A 13884-nucleotide genomic window follows, 5' to 3' on the forward strand; every position below is an offset into this window, starting at 1 on the left:
GGGAGTGGAATGCCTCATCCTGGAAGCAGATGCGGTGGAGGCGAAGGAATTGGGAATATGGGATGGAATTTTTGCCAGAATGTGGGTGGGAGGAGGTGTATTCTAGATAGCTGTGGGAGTCGGTGGGCTTGAAATGGACATCAGTATCTAGCTGGTTGCCTGAGATGGAGACAGAGAGGTCCAGGAAGGTGAGGGATGTGTTGGAGATGGCCCAGGTGAACTTGAGGTTGGGGTGGAAGGTGTTGGTGAAGTGGATGAACTGTTCGAGCTCCTCTTGGGAGCAAGAGACGGCGCTGATACAGTCATCAATGTAATGGTGGAAGAGGTGGGGTTTGGGGCCAGTGTAGGTGCGGAAGAGGGACTGTTCCACGTAAACTACAAAGAGGCAGGCACAGCTTGGGCCCATGCGAGTGCCCATGGCCACCCGCTTTGTCTGTAGGAAGTGGGAGGAATTGAAAGAGAAGTTGTTGAGGACGAGTTCGGCTAGGTGGATGAGGGTATCGGTGGAGGGGGACTGGTCGGGCCTGCGGGACAGTAAGAAGCGGAGGGCCTTGAGGCCATCTGCATGAGGAATGCAGGTGTATAGGAACTGGAAGTCCATGGTGAAAATGAGGTGTTGGGGGCCAGGAAATTGGAAGTTGTGGAGGGCGTGGGTAGTGTCACGGACGTAGATGGTGTCATGGACGTAGGCCCAACTCGTCCTCGCCCTGAACAGCTTCTCTTTCGATGCCTGTCCATCTGATCAACTATTGAATCAAATAACGACTGTTACCTGATAAACAGTAACATGTCACCACTGATAAAATCAAAAGGGCTGAGTAAAATAAACCTTAATTTGTGTTTGGAACTTTGGATCTTTATTTACCTTGTTTATATTCTTTTTTCCACCCATTGTATCTGTGTTAAACCATTTATCTTTTATCTGTCTTAACTGTGTGTGTGTGTGTGTGTGTGTGTGTGTGTGTGTGTGTGTGTGTGTGTGTGTGTGTGTGTGTGTATTTACACATGCATGCATGCATGTGGTTTTCAAGTTTTGGAAGGGGTATAGTTTAAATTGCATAGTAGTTGTCTACTAGTCTTTTTTTCCTGCTGCTCTTGTCAAAGTTAGCACTTTTTAACAAATTGTTATTTTGCTGTTACTTACAAAACCTGGTGTGAATTGCTTCCGTCCTGAGTAGCAATCAGTCAGGCAAATTGGTCATTTTGGTGGTCCAAAATGAGCCCAAACTGAGCTTTATCAAGTTTATAGATCAGTTGTGTAAAGTGTTTTGAAGAAAAAGAAATCACTCAATTTAAGGGTTTGCAGTGCAAAAGATCATTTGGCCCAATTTATCTGACAGTGTTTATTGTCCATATGAATCTCTTCCCATTACTCTTCCAAACGTTTTCTTTTCAATCCTGGCCATCTGCATGAGGAATGCAGGTGTATAGGAACTGGAAGTCCATGGTGAAAATGAGGTGTCAGTCACACACTCTCTACTTTTTCCTTAAATGCATCTGTGCTATTTGCCTCAACTTTGATGCCATCTTTCAAACCCATGACTTCAGCCATCTAGAAGGACAAAGGCAGCAGATGATGGAAACATCATCACCTGTACATTTCCCTCCAAGTTACACACTATTCTGACTTGCAACTATATCACCGCTCTTTTGCTGTTACAGAGTCGAAATCGTGGAACTCCCCAACGAACTAGAGCACTGCGGTTGTGTCTGCACGGCATGCATGCAATATTTAAGAAAGTTGCTCTCCACCCCATTCTCTCCTGGCAGTTAGGGGTGAACAATAAATTTTGGCCTTGCCAAATAGTCGCTGTTCCAACACTGACCCACGCTGAAATTCACTAGTCACCTGCTGCCATCCTGAAAAATACCCTATTATCCTTGCTCTTGGTCTTTTGCCAATCAGCCAATCTTCTACTCATGCCAGAATCTTGCCCCTTACACCATGGGCTCGTATCTTAATTAGCAGCCTCCTGTGGCACCTTGTCAAAGGCCTTCTGGAAATCGAAATAGATCACATCCGCTGACTTCGCTTTGTGTAATTTGCATGTTCCCTCTTCAAAGAATTCTAACAGAAATGTCAGGCAGAACCCCCTCTTAATGAAATTATACTGACTCATCTCTATGTTCCTATGCACTTCCGAGTACCTTATTCTTAATAATGGGCTCTAAATCTTACTGATGATTGGAGTCAGATTCAAAAACAAAGTTGCTGGAAAAACTCAGCAGGTCTGGCAGCATCTGTGAAGGAAAAATCAAAATTAATATTTTGGGTCCGGTGATCCTTCCTCAAAACCCTGCTGAGCTTTTCCAGCAGCTTTGTTTTTGTTCCTGATTTACAGCATCCACAGTACTTTCAGTTTTATTTGAAGTCAGACTAATTGGTCTACAATTTCCCATCTTTGGCTTCCTTCCCTTCTTAAACAGACGTGTTACATTAGCCATTTTCCAGTCCACTGGGACCTTCACTGACTTCAGTGATTCCTGAAAGACCACCACAATTTCCTTAGACCTGTCCTTCAGTACCCTGGGGTGTGGACCATCTGGGCAAGGTGTATTATCCACCTTTCAACTTCTTCTGCACCTTCTCCCAATTGATGGCCATTACACTCAACTTGTGATAGAATATTAGTGAATGCAGGGAATCAGAGAAGCTTCAAACTGAAGGAGTTGATTTAACTCAGGAAAGGGAAGCTAGTGTGCCGTACTGAATTTTCCTTACTCTCTCTCTGTATTTATATTGGGAAATTAAATACCAAACTGGAGAGGTCATGCTTTAGTTTCTTTTATTCATTCATGGGATGTGGGCGTCACTGGCTAGGCCAGTAATTTGTTGCCCATCCCTAACTGCCCAGGGGACAGCTAAGTGTCAGCCAACATTGCTGTGGGTCTGGAGTCACATGTAGCCTAGAATAAGAAAAGGATGACAATTTCCATCCCCAAAGGACATTCGGAACCAAACGGGTTTTTCCTGACAATCAACAATGGTTTCGTGGTCCTCGTTCACCTCTTAATTCCACATTTTTACTTGAATTCAAATTCCTCCATCTACTATGTCAGGATTCAAACTGAGGCCCCCAGGACTTTACCAAGATCTCTGGCCTAATAGTCTAGTGATGATACTACTAGGCCATTGCCTACCCTTTTAATACAGGGTATTGGGGAGATTTGTGCTTCTGAGGCTTTATAAAGCTCAAGTTAGGCCCCATTTAGAATACTGTGTCCAATTTTGGGCCCCACACCTCAGGAAGGACATAATGACACTGGAGCATGTCCAGCGGAGATTCACACAGATGATCCCTGGAATGGTAGGTTTAACATACGATGAATGGCTGAGGATCCTGGGATTGTATTCATTACAGTTTAGAAGGTTGAGGGGAGATCTAATAGAAACTTACAAGATAATGTATGGCTTAGAGAGGGTGGATGCTGGCAAGTTGTTTCCATTAGGTGGGGAGACTAGGACCAGTGGGCACAGCCTTATAACTAGAGGGGGTAAATTTAAAATGGAAATGAGGAGACATTTCTTCAGCCAGAGAGTGGTGGGCCTGTGGAATTCATTGCCACGGACCACAGTGGAGGCCAGGACATTAAATATCTTCAAGGCAGAGATTGATAAATTCTTGATCTCACAAGGAATCAAGGGCTACAGGGAGAGTGCGGGTAAGTGGAGTTGAAATGCCCATCAGCCACGATTAAATGGCGGAGTGGACTCGATGGGCCGAATGGCCTTATGGACTGCATGTGTAGTACTGCGTTCAGTATTGATCTCGTTGATTAAGGAAGGATGTAAATTTGTTGCAAATAATTCAGAGAAGATTTAACAGCTGGAATGAGTGAATTTTCTTATGAAGAAAGGTTAGCACGTTCTGATTGTATGTACTGGAGTTTCGAAGACAAAACAAAGACTTGACTGAAACAAAGGCTTGATAGGGTGAGTATGGAAACGATGTTTCCTCTAGTGGGACAATCTAGACTTTGGGGTCACTGCTCAAAAATAAGGCCTGCCTGTTTAAAGCAGAAAAGAAATACTTTCTTAGCGGAGTCTTTGTAATGATCTTTTTAATGGCAGAGCAGCTTCCTCCTGTTCCTAATTCATGTGTGGCATATATATTTGCATGTTAATACATGTTAAGCATGGTGGTGTTCTACAACTGTACAATTCACAGTGTTAAACATCATCTGGGCAGTTGAACCAACTAAGTATGCTCATGATAGTTCACAGGGAGTAAACTAAAATCTGTGATCATACCTTTTTCCTGTTGCATATCATCTCTGAATGGGATGTTATGACAATAGACCAAGAACGACAAATCTGTTTTTCTTATGGCTAACTGTTGGATGAAGCCATGTGTGTAATTTCAATAGTGCCTTCGCTTCTGCGGTCCGAAAGCCGTGGTTTCCAATACCACACCAGATATTTAGTATACAATTTCAAGTGATGGTCTAGTGCAGTACTAGAAGAATGGCACACTTTCACAAGTGTTAACTTTCAGGTGGGATATTAAACTGAGGCTAGACTGCTCTGCTCTGTTAAGCTAATGTTAGAAGAGCTCATGCCACTGTTTTGAAATGAAACTATGCAATTCTTCCTGTGTGACTTGGACAAGAGATCCTCATCAACCATTACTGGTTATCTGGTTGTTTGTGCTACCTTACTCTGTGTAAGACAGCTGCTACATTTCCTACAACAGTGACTACAGTTCAAAAAATACTTAATTGTCTGGAATGCACTTTGGGACATCTGGAAGCCTGAGGAAAGTGCAAATCTTTCCTTAGTTATAATTCCACCAAACAGATACTTTAAAAAAACGATTAGATCAGAAACATTCAGATATACAATAATGGATTTTCATAATGTCCAAAAGGAGATAGAAAGCAAGTTCTCATGAACAGCAAGGTCACATCTCACTCCCTTACCACTAGAATCTTGTGACCAAGTCCACAGACTGAATCATGAACTCACAACATTGATTTGGGGATCAGAGGTAGGTAACTTACATTGTCATGAAATCGAAGAGTCATGCAGCATGGAAACAGGACCTTTGGTCCAACTCATCCACAATGACCAGACATCCCAGTCTGACCTAGCCCTATTTGCCAGCATTTGGTTCATATTCCTTTAAATCCTTCCTACAATTTACTCATCCAAGTGCCTTTTTAATGTTGTAACTGTATCCAACTCCTCCACTTCCTCCAGCAGCTCATTCCATACACACACCATTCTCTGTGTGGAAAAAGTTACCCCTAAGATCCTTTTTAAATCTTTCCCTTCTCACCTCAAACCTCTACTTTTGGACTCCCCACCCTAGGAAATATATTTTGGCTATTCACCCTGTCCATGTCTCTCATGATTTTATAAACCTCCATAAGGTTACCCCTCAGTCTCCGACACTACGGCTAAAAAAAAACCCAGCCTATTCAGCCACTCCCTATCAGTCAAACCTTTCAGTCCTGACAACATCCTTGTAAATCTTTTCTGTGACCTCTAAAGTTTAACAACATCCTTGCTTTAGAAGAACAACCAAAATTGTATGCAATATTCGAAAAGTGGCCTCACCAATGTCCTACATAGCTGCAACATGACATTCCAACTCCTAAACTCAATGTTATGACCAATTAAGGCAAGCATGCCAAACATTTTCTTCACCACCCTGTCTACCTGTGACTCCACTTTCAAGGATCGATGTACAAGTTGTTGGAGGTGATGCTGAGAGACCGGATTTACATGCATTTGGAGAGCAGGAACTAATTAGGGATAGTCAGCATGGCTTTGTGTGTTGGAAATCATATTTCACAAAATTGATTTGAGTTTTTCAGGACATATTCAAAAAGATTAACGAGGGCGGAGAGGTAGATGTTGTCTACGTGGACTTTAACAAAGCCTTTGATAAGGTTCCGCATGGTAGACTGATTAGCAAAGTTAGCTCACATGGGATTCAAGGACACCTTTTTCGGTTGGATACAAAATTGATTTGACAGGGCACAGAGGGTGGTGGTGGAGGGTTGTTTTTCAGACTGGAGGCTCCTCTGACCAGTGGTGTTCTGCAGGGATGAACACTGGGTCCACTGTTATTCGTCATTTACATAAAAGATTCAAAGGAGAATTTAGGATGCAGGGTTCTTAAGTTTGCAGATGACACCAAAATTGGTTGTATAGTCAACAGCGAAGGTTATCTAAGAATACAAAGAGATCTTGATCAATTAGGCCAATGGGCTGCGGAGTAGCAGACGGAGTTTAATTTGGATAAATGCAAGGCAAAGCGAACAAGGGCAGGACTTATACAGTTAATGGTAGGGCCCTGAGTAGTATTGTTGAACAGAGACCTAGGGGTCCAAGTACATAATTCTTTGAAAGCTGTGTCACAGGTAGACAGGGTGGTTAAGAAGGCATTTAGCATGCTTGCCTTCATTGCTCAGACCACTGAATTTATGGGTTGGGACGTAATGTTGAGGCTGTACAGGATGTTGGTGAGGCCTCTTTTGGAGTACCATGTCCAGTTCTGGTCACCCTGCTGTAGGAAGGATATTATTAAATTAGAGAAGGTTCAGAAAAGATTTACCAGAATGTTACGAGAACTGGAAAGTTTGAGTTATAGGAAGAAGGTGGATAGGCTGGGACTATTCACTGCAATGTAGGAGGTTAAGGGGTGACTGTAGCGGTTTATAAAATCATGACAGGCATAGATAAGATTAACAGCAAAGGTCTTTTCCCTCAGGTTGGAGAGGTGGGGGAACGGGAACTGGGATGGTGTCCAAAACCAGTGGGTATATTTTTAAGGTGACAGGAGAACGATTTAAAAGGGATCTAAGAAGCAATATTTTCACACAGAGGGTCATTCATATGAACTGCCAGCAGAAGTGGTAGATGCAGGTAAAATTACAACATTTAAAAGTCATTTGAACAGGTGCATGAATAGGAATGGTTTAGAGGGATGTGGGCCAAAAATCGGCAAATGGGACTAGTTTTTGTTTGGGAGTCTTGGTTGGCATGGACAAGTTGGACCGAAGGATGTGTTCCTGTGCTTTATGGCTCTGAGGGTGCTATGCACATAATTTCAGCTGGAGTATGGAATCATATTGTGATATGAAGGCTATGAATAAGAAACAACATTGTTGTTTTGATCACACTGATGTTATTTCTGAACTAGTCAGATTCCAGACTGAAACATGGATTGATAAATCATTTTTGCTTTTTGAGTGCGAGCAGCAGCGGAGGCAAGACGGACCCGGAAGACTGCAGCTAAGGTAAAGCAGTTTATTTTTAAAATTACTTACCGGTAGCGGGCAGCGGTGTTTTTTTTGCTCTTTCAGAGAAGGAGCGGGAGCATCAGAGGAAGTGACGAGGACCAGAGGGGCAGCCGGGAAGGAAAGCAGTGAGTATAAATACTCACCCTTCGACGCCAACGGCCTTTTTGAGTGCGAGCAGCAGCGGAGGCAAGACGGACCCGGAAGACTGCAGCTAAGGTAAAGCAGTTTATTTTTAAAATTACTTACCGGTAGCGGGCAGCGGTGTTTTTTTTGCTCTTTCAGAGAAGGAGCGGGAGCATCAGAGGAAGTGACGAGGACCAGAGGGGCAGCCGGGAAGGAAAGCAGTGACCATATATCTCAGCAAGGCGGCTTAACCTGAGACTCTACAACTGTAGTGTCTCCCACCCGCCCTCCTCCTCTAACCTAGTTAATAAGGTAAGGTTCATTCTAAACTTTCTCTATTGAACATAAGTTTGTTATTAATTTGTTATTATTACTTGAAGTGAGCTTTCTGCTTTAGTACTGAGTGGGTGTTCAGATAAGTGGGGTATGGATGCTAGGGCAGTTGCTTGCTCCTCCTGCAGAATGTGGCAGTTGGGAGATGTGGCACACGTCTCCGCTGGCTACATCTGTGGGAAGTGCACCCAGCTACAGCTCCTTGAAAACCGTGTTAGGGAAATGGAGCTGGAGCTGGATGAACTACGGATCATTCGGGAGGCAGAGGGGGTAATTGAGAGGAGTTATCGGGAGTTGGTCACTCCTAAGGCTCAGGACGAGGATAGATGGGTTACAGTTAGGGGGAGGAAAGGGGACAGACAGACAGTGCAGAGATCCCCTGTGGGCATTCCCCTCAGCAATAAGTATACCGTTTTGGATACTGCTGGGGGGGTTGACCTACCAGAGGAAAGCCATAGTAGTCAGTTCTCTGGCACTGAGTCTGACACTGTGGCAAAGAAGGGAAGGGGGCAGAATAGAAAAGTACTCGTGGTAGGGGACTCGATAGTTAGGGGAATCGACAGGAGATTTTGTGGGCAAGATCGGGATTCCCGGAAGGTATGTTGCCTCCCTGGTGCCAGGGTCCGGGACGTCTCCGATCGGGTGTATAAAGTTCTGAAAGGGGAGGGTGAACAGCCAGAAATCGTGTTACATATTGGCACAAATGATATAGCCAGAAATAGGTTTGAGGATATAAAAAGTGATTTCAGGGAGTTAGGATGGAAGCTGCAGAGCAGGACGAACAGAGTAGTGTTCTCTGGTTTACTACCGGTGCCACGAGATAGCGAGGTGAGGAACAGGGAGCGGGCGCAGCTGAACACGTGGCTACGCAGCTGGTGTAGGAGGGAGGGTTTCAGATATGTTGATAATTGGGATGCCTTCTGGGGAAGGTGGGACCTGTACAAGAAGGACGGGTTGCATCTGAACTGGAAGGGGACCAATGTCCTGGGTGGAAGGTTTGCTCGAGTAGTTCGAGAGGGTTTAAACTAGTATGGCAGGGGGGGTGGGAACCTGAGCTGTATACCAGAGGTGAGCGTTGATGCAGGTGAGGCAGTAGCAAGAGGTAGACCAGCTAGTGGGAAGGATTTTCCTGGGAAGGAACCAAGGGATCGGTTAAAGTGTGTTTGCTTTAATGCAAGGAGTATCAGGAATAAAAGTGATGAACTTAGAGCATGGATCAGTACCTGGTGCTATGATGTTGTGGCCATAACAGAGACATGGGTTTCTCATGGGCTGGAATGGTTGCTGGATATTCCAGGGTTTAGAACATTTAAAAAGAATAGGGAGGGGGGAAAAAGAGGAGGGGGTGTAGCACTACTAATCAGAGAGGGTATCACAGCTACAGAAGCTTCCATTGTCGAGGAAGATCTGCCTACTGAGTCAGTATGGGTGGAAATTAGGAACAGCAAGGGAGTAGTCACCTCGTTAGGGGTTTACTACAGGCCCCCCAATAGCAGCAGGGAGATTGTAGAAAGCATAGGTTGACAGATTTTGGAAAAGTGTGGACGCAGTAGGGTTGTTGTAATGGGTGACTTTAACTTTCCTAATATTGATTGGAACCTCCTTCGAGCAGAAGATTTGAATGGAGCTGTTTTTGTAAGGTGTGTTCAGGAGGGTTTCCTAACGCAGTACGTTGACAGGCCGACGAGGGGAGAGGCCATTCTAGACTTGGTGCTCGGAAACGAGCCGGGGCAGGTATCAGATCTTGTGGTGGGAGAGCATTTTGGTGATAGTGACCATAACACTCTCTCATTCTACATAGCTATGGAGAAGGAGAGGATTAGGCAGAATGGGAGGATATTTAATTGGGGAAGAGGAAACTATGATGCGATTAGACACGAGTTAGGAAGCATGGACTGGGAGCAGTTGTTCCATGGTAAGGGAACTATAGACATGTGGAGATGGTTTAAGGAACAGTTGTTGGGAGTGATGAGTAAATATGTCCCTCTGAGACAGGCAAGACGGGGTAAGATAAAGGAACCTTGGATGACGAGAGCGGTGGAGCTTCTAGTGAAAAGGAAGAAGGTAGCTTACATAAGGTGGAGGAAGCTAGGGTCAAGTTCAGCTAGAGAGGATTACATGCAGGCAAGGAAGGAGCTCAAAAATGGTCTGAGGAGAGCCAGGAGGGGGCACGAGAAAGGCTTGGCAGAAGGAATCCGGGAAAACACAAAGGCATTTTACACTTACGTGAGGAATAAGAGAATGGTCAAAGAAAGAGTAGGGCCGATCAGGGATAGCATAGGGAACTTGTGTGTGGAGCCTGAGGAGGTAGGGGAAGCCCTAAATGAGTTTTTTGCTTCTGTCTTTACGAAAGAAACGACCTGTGTAGTGAATGAAACCTTTGAAGAGCAGGTGTGCATGCTGGAATGGATAGAGATAGAGGAAGCTGATGTACTGAAAATTTTGTCAAACATTAAGATTGACAAGTCGCCAGGCCCGGATCAGATTTGTCCTCGGCTGCTTTGGGAAGCGAGAAATGCAATTGCTTCGCCACTTGCGAAGATCTTTGCATCCTCGCTCTCCACTGGAGTCGTACCTGAGGACTGGAGAGAGGCAAATGTAATTCCTCTCTTCAAGAAAGGAAATAGGGAAATCCCCGGCAATTATAGACCGGTAAGTCTCACGTCTGTCGTCTGCAAGGTGTTAGAAAGGATTCTGAGGGATAAGATTTATGACCATCTGGAAGAGCATGGCTTGATCAAATACAGTCAACACGGCTTTGTGAGGGGTAGGTCATGCCTTACAAACCTTATCGAGTTTTTTGAGGATGTGACTAGTAAGGTTGATGAGGGTCAAGCTGTGGATGTGGTGTATATGGACTTCAGTAAGGCATTTGACAAGGTTCCCCATGGAAGGCTCATTCAGAAGGCCAGGAGGAATGGGATACAGGGGAACTTAGCTGTCTGGATACAGAATTGGCTGGCCAACAGAAGACAGCGAGTGGTAGTAGAAGGAAAATATTCTGCCTGGAAGTCAGTGGTGAGTGGGGTTCCACAGGGCTCTGTCCTTGGGCCTCTACTGTTTGTAATTTTTATTAATGACTTGGACGAGGGAATTGAAGGATGGGTCAGCAAGTTTGCAGACGACACAAAGGTCGGAGGTGTCGTTGACAGTGTAGAGGGCTGTTGTAGGCTGCAGCGGGACATTGACAGGATGCAGAGATGGGCTGAGAGGTGGCAGATGGAGTTCAACCTGGATAAATGCGAGGTGATGCATTTTGGAAGGTCGAATTTGAAAACTGAGTACAGGATTAAGGATAGGATTCTTGGCAGCGTGGAGGAACAGAGGGATCTTGGTGTGCAGATACATAGATCCCTTAAAATGGCCACCCAAGTGGACAGGGTTGTTAAGAAAGCATATGGTGTTTTGGCTTTCATTAACAGGGGGATTGAGTTTAAGAGTCGTGAGATCTTGTTGCAGCTCTATAAAACTTTGGTTAGACCGCACTTGGAATACTGCGTCCAGTTCTGGGCGCCCTATTATAGGAAAGATGTGGATGCTTTGGAGAGGGTTCAGAGGAGGTTTACCAGGATGCTGCCTGGACTGGAGGGCTTATCTTATGAAGAGAGGTTGACTGAGCTCGGTCTCTTTTCATTGGAGAAAAGGAGGAGGAGAGGGGACCTAATTGAGGTATACAAGATAATGAGAGGCATAGATAGAGTCGATAGCCAGAGACTATTTCCCAGGGCAGAAATGGCTAGCACGAGGGGTCATAGTTTTAAGCTGGTTGGTGGAAAGTATAGAGGGGATGTCAGAGGCAGGTTCTTTACGCAGAGAGTTGTGAGAGCATGGAATGCGTTGCCAGCAGCAGTTGTGGAAGCAAGGTCATTGGGGTCATTTAAGAGACTGCTGGACATGCATATGGTCACAGAAATTTGAGGGTGCATCCATGAGGATCAATGGTCGGCACAACATTGTGGGCTGAAGGGCCTGTTCTGTGCTGTACTGTTCTATGTTCTATTAAAAAGTGAGAGAACTGTGGATGCTGTAAACCAGAAACAAAAACAAGAACAGAAATTGCTCGAAAAGCTCAACAGGTGTGGCAGCATCTGTGAAAAGAAGTCAGAGTTAACATTTCAGGTGGAGTGTCTCTTCCTCAGAACTTGGGTTTGAGGAAGGGTTGCTTGACCTGAAACATTAACTCTGATTTCTCTCCACAGCTGTAGGACCTGCTGAGCTTTTCCCACAATCTCTTGATAAATCATTATTGTTTCTAATTTAATAATGTGGTCTTTCACTGATGCACCAGCACACAATGAATTTGAATTTAACAATAAAACAAAAGTTTATCAACAAAAGATAAAACAAAATAAACTGAGATACTTGCGTATCACAAGCTGAAAGATTTTGAAATGGTAAAATGACAATATTTTGTCTATCACAACAGCATCCCTTTATAACACTCAAATTTCAAAGAGAGAAATGCCTTCTTTAGATCTGAAGGTTTGACTTTAACTATTACTTTCAATTCCCCAACTTGACAGTCTGATAGTCACTTCCTTGAGTGTCCACACAATTAAATTTATACCTTCTCAGCTTCAAAAAAAACCTCAGGGCTCTAACCAAACAAGTATGGTCTGGAGCTTTCAAGCTAAAACCCTTTCTTTGAGCTAACCTATTTCCTAACTTTTCTGAACTAATACCTTGATTCAGGAGAATTGTTTTATACGTCCAACTCCAACCAGGACATTTGTGGATTGAAAACAAAGTTTCTAAGCTATGAGTATTTCCCTTAAGCAAGAAGATACCAACCTTTGATTCTTCAAACTGACAGCAAGTTAAAATGCTTCAATGTTTATTCTGTCTGCTCATGAAACTCTCCCAATACAAATAAATTTCTATGAGTACTCTAGGAACTGTCCTTCATGTTGTATTTATTAAAAAGCATCGCTCCAGAAATACTGACATTAATCATCAAACCTCCTCATACACAGACCAAAGTCGATATGTCACTAGTTCAAAATCTAAACTCAAAAATAGATGACATTAATATATATAAGTCACACAGCATACATCACAATAAAAGACTACTTTGTAGCTTTATCACAGAAGTGGTATACAGTCATGGTTGATCACATAATCTCCTTCTGCACTGTATGATTCTATTGTTTTGGTAAAATTACACCCAAAATTACAGCCTCACTCAGTCAGCCTCTGAACATATAGTTGCATTATTTATAAATTGTATTATTCTGAGATTTCCATTTCTACAATCAGAATGTGTCCTGCATCTGTGTCAGTGAGCTTATACCACCCAACACTGTGGCAAGGAGTGTTTCCCCTAATTTTTGTTCCTGTTGTATGGGCCTCTGAGGCCTGTGCATGGAAGCAACTTCTGGAACAAAAACAAAGTTGCTGGAAAAGCTCAGCAGGTTCCAGAACTTCTGGAATTGGAGATCAATGCCCCGTTCAGTGTGCTGACCCTGATCACTGTGCACAGAACTGTAAACTTTGAGGGAACATTGGTAATAAGGAGTCCAAACTTGAATGGCCAGTTTAAAATCAACAAACTGTTCTGATTGTCTTGGCTACAATAACAGTAGGGGGTATCTTTGGGCCAAGAAGAAAGAAACATCAGTCAAAGTTTATGCTCCTGATCATTACCGCAGGCATTGAGTGGAAAATGTGTGTTTGCAGACACCTGGATCGGTCAGTTGACTAACTGAGTAACCAACTAACAGTTAACTAACTAATTCAATGCTCATGCAGTGAGTGGGTAAATGTAGTTCAGTCTGTGGACCTTCACTCTAACACAGGAATCGTGTCAATGGGACTGTGAGGGGGGAAAAAAAATAAAAAATGCATTAAAAATTACCTGATTGATTGTAGAACATCCTGAAGCTATCTGTATGGTGGTGTCCAAAGAACTGACCAGCTATCACACTGTGATACTTTTGGATAATTTCAACATATCTGCTATTGAAGTGTTCCAGAAACCAAGATGTCCACCTCTTCTTTTCAAAAAAGCCAGGTGGCACATGCCCAATGATGTAAACCTGTAAATGTTGAGAATACACAGTTAGCCCATTAACCAAACAATTTGATTATCATTTGACTAATTGTTTAATAATGAGCTGCTTCCTGTTGATAATATTAAACCATCCTTGGTATTTTGAGTTAGCTGATCTGAGCATTAAT

At 43.7% G+C, this 13884-nt stretch overlaps 2 protein-coding genes across 10 annotated transcripts in view; one reads left to right on the plus strand and one right to left on the minus strand.

Annotated features, from left to right (window-relative positions):
• Positions 1–13884, minus strand: part of smpdl3b (sphingomyelin phosphodiesterase acid like 3B) — a 66484-nt gene that overhangs the window by 29897 nt on the left and 22703 nt on the right. For all 6 annotated transcript variants that reach the window (XM_048557864.2, XM_048557865.2, XM_048557866.1 and 3 more), the window contains one exon: positions 13562–13742. In XM_048557864.2, the coding sequence (XP_048413821.1) occupies positions 13562–13742 (181 nt within the window). The remainder of the gene's footprint in view (positions 1–13561; positions 13743–13884) is intronic.
• rpa2 (replication protein A2) overlaps positions 7212–13884 on the plus strand; it is a 79886-nt gene continuing 73213 nt past the window's right edge. For 3 of the 4 annotated variants that reach the window (XM_059654374.1, XM_059654373.1, XM_059654372.1), the window contains exon 1: positions 7212–7686. The gene's annotated coding sequence lies outside the window, so the exon portion shown is untranslated. The remainder of the gene's footprint in view (positions 7687–13884) is intronic. The other variant, XM_059654376.1, reaches the window with a different exon arrangement.

Source organism: Stegostoma tigrinum, chromosome 24 (genome assembly GCF_030684315.1).
Source record: "Stegostoma tigrinum isolate sSteTig4 chromosome 24, sSteTig4.hap1, whole genome shotgun sequence".
Classification (NCBI taxonomy): domain Eukaryota; kingdom Metazoa; phylum Chordata; class Chondrichthyes; order Orectolobiformes; family Stegostomatidae; genus Stegostoma; species Stegostoma tigrinum.